General features: G+C 45.0%; 1 protein-coding gene across 1 annotated transcript in view; it reads left to right on the top strand.

The window, feature by feature from the left end:
• IRX3 (iroquois homeobox 3) overlaps positions 1-1847 on the top strand; it is a 12610-nt gene extending 10763 nt beyond the window's left edge. Inside the window, exons 4-5 of the mRNA XM_019505289.1 lie at positions 647-713; positions 1482-1847. Coding sequence (XP_019360834.1) covers positions 647-713; positions 1482-1536 — 122 coding nt within the window. The 3' untranslated portion in view covers positions 1537-1847. The remainder of the gene's footprint in view (positions 1-646; positions 714-1481) is intronic.
• The last annotated feature ends 228 nt before the right edge of the window (positions 1848-2075 follow it).

Here is a 2075-nt window from a genome sequence, read left to right as displayed (position 1 = left end):
AAAGGGGGCGGGGGGGGGGGGGGGGGGGGGGGGGGCGTAAAGGAGAGGAAAGGTTTCAGCTCCGGGCGACTCCACCACTAGTAGCCCGGCCTGGCTAGACAGAAACCCGCCTGCTGGCTCCCTCCGCCGCCCGCCGGGCTTTGCCAGGGGAGAGGCTTTTCTGCTTGTTTTTTCTTAGCTCGGCGGCAGGGCCCAGGCCCGGCCAGGGCTGGCTCTGGCTGCGCGGTGCGTGTGGGTGTTTTCAGGCCGGGGTGCTGGGGCTCGGACTGGTGCGCTTGGCACAACGGGCTCGCTCCGGGTTTCACGTGCGAGGCCGAGGCAGGCGCCTTCTCTCCGGGCCGCACGGCCCCACGACCGCTTTTGATGTATTTTCTTCTTTTTTTCGTCCTCTCGACGTCATGTCAAACCCATGACTTTTCTACCAAGGGCGATCCTGAGCTGCCCTTTCTGCAGCCTCTTGGCCGGGAGGCTGGGCCAGGAGGCTTGCTCTAGTCCCTGTTACTTTCCTTGGCCGGTCCCTTCTCCAGCAAAGCCACCGCCTCCCCTATTTGCAGCTTGCTAAGCAACGCTCAATGGCTTCATTTAGGGATGGAGAGAAAAAAAACACAGGGGTTATAAAGGAACACTTTTTTTCTTCTCTTTTTAGATCGATCTAGTGCCTTGGAAGTAGAGAAAAAGTTAATAAAGACAGCTTTCCAGCCAGTTCAGAGGCGGTAAGAGATTATTTCCTCAGTCTCCTAAGGACATACAGATATATATATATATATATATATATATATATATATATATATATATATATATATATATATATATATATATATATCGAGAGAGAGAGATTGAGAGAGAGCTGTAGATGCTTAGATTTTTTTTCTCCACTGCTCGTTCCCTTTGCAAGATAAGGAAGCAACTTTTATCTTCCACCAAGTGTGTGGTGATGGGGTGTTTCTGATCCTTTTGAAAGCACACTCACAGCTGACTTTGCAATTCAGTCTCCCAGACTGACAATGATTCCTTAGGAAATGCAAATTGCATTACACATTTCTTGACCGCTTGTTTTTACTTTTTTTTTTAATTGGACCCCGTCAACGCTTCAAAAAGAGTGATCCCTGTCCTTCCTCTTATATAGAGCAGGCAAACGAATCAGGCCTGGATAAATCCTTAGGAAGAATTTAAGAAACAGAGGAAATACTGGAAAGCTGGGAGGACATGAGCAACTTCAGAGCCTGATCCTGCCTGTCTTCCCCAGGCAAAGCTGTCGCTGAAATCAGTGACACTGTTGCCTGAATAAAAATAAAAGTATCGGGCTCACAATTTCATGTTACAGCTTATTCAATTTGGTACAGCCACCCTCTGAACGTTTTGGTATTTAGAAATTCTTTCTAATTGAGAAGAGCAACCCCAAACCAGTTAAAGCTCATTGTGCCACCTAACCCTGACTAGAAAAACCTATTAAATATTTCTTCTGTGTCATTTTTTTCCAGGCCCCAGAACCAACTTGATGCAGCTATGGTTCTATCCGCGTTGTCATCATCATAGTTAATTTTTTATTGTTGGTGTAATGATTGTAAAAAAATCTGTATAGTTACAACTTGTAAGCATGTCCGTATATTAAAATTAAAAAGAAAAAAAAAAAAAGAAAAGAAAAAAAACCGCTTCTGTACTCTCCTCTGAATTAGCTGAGTGTGTGAGGTTTTTATTTATTTTTATTTTTTTGGAAGTCCAGTGAGAATTAGGTGTCTCGATTTTTTTTTGTATATACAGTAAAAAATGTACATATGTGTGAACCAAATTGTACAAGAAAGTATATATTTTTGGCTAATAAATAAACTGTTGCCACTTTGACTACACTCTCTTCTGCCACCAACGGACTTATTTTTTCCTGACTCTCTCTCTCTCTCTCTATTTTTTTTTTAAATTCAGTGCAATAGATTTTTTTTTTTTTCCCGGAGCGTTGAGTACTCGTCCGAGTCTGCTCCGAACTTGTGCGGAGTTTTAGGCTCCGGGCAGCCGTGCGGGCACAAAGGCCCAGGGCTGGTAGAGAGGAGGCAATGCGGGAGCGGGCAGAGCAGCGGGCG

The sequence above is a fragment of the Gavialis gangeticus genome, unplaced genomic scaffold (assembly GCF_001723915.1).
Source record: "Gavialis gangeticus isolate Ggan-Ray unplaced genomic scaffold, GavGan_comp1, whole genome shotgun sequence".
In the NCBI taxonomy this organism is placed as follows: Eukaryota; Metazoa; Chordata; order Crocodylia; family Gavialidae; genus Gavialis; species Gavialis gangeticus.
This window is presented reverse-complemented; position numbering and strand designations above follow the sequence as displayed.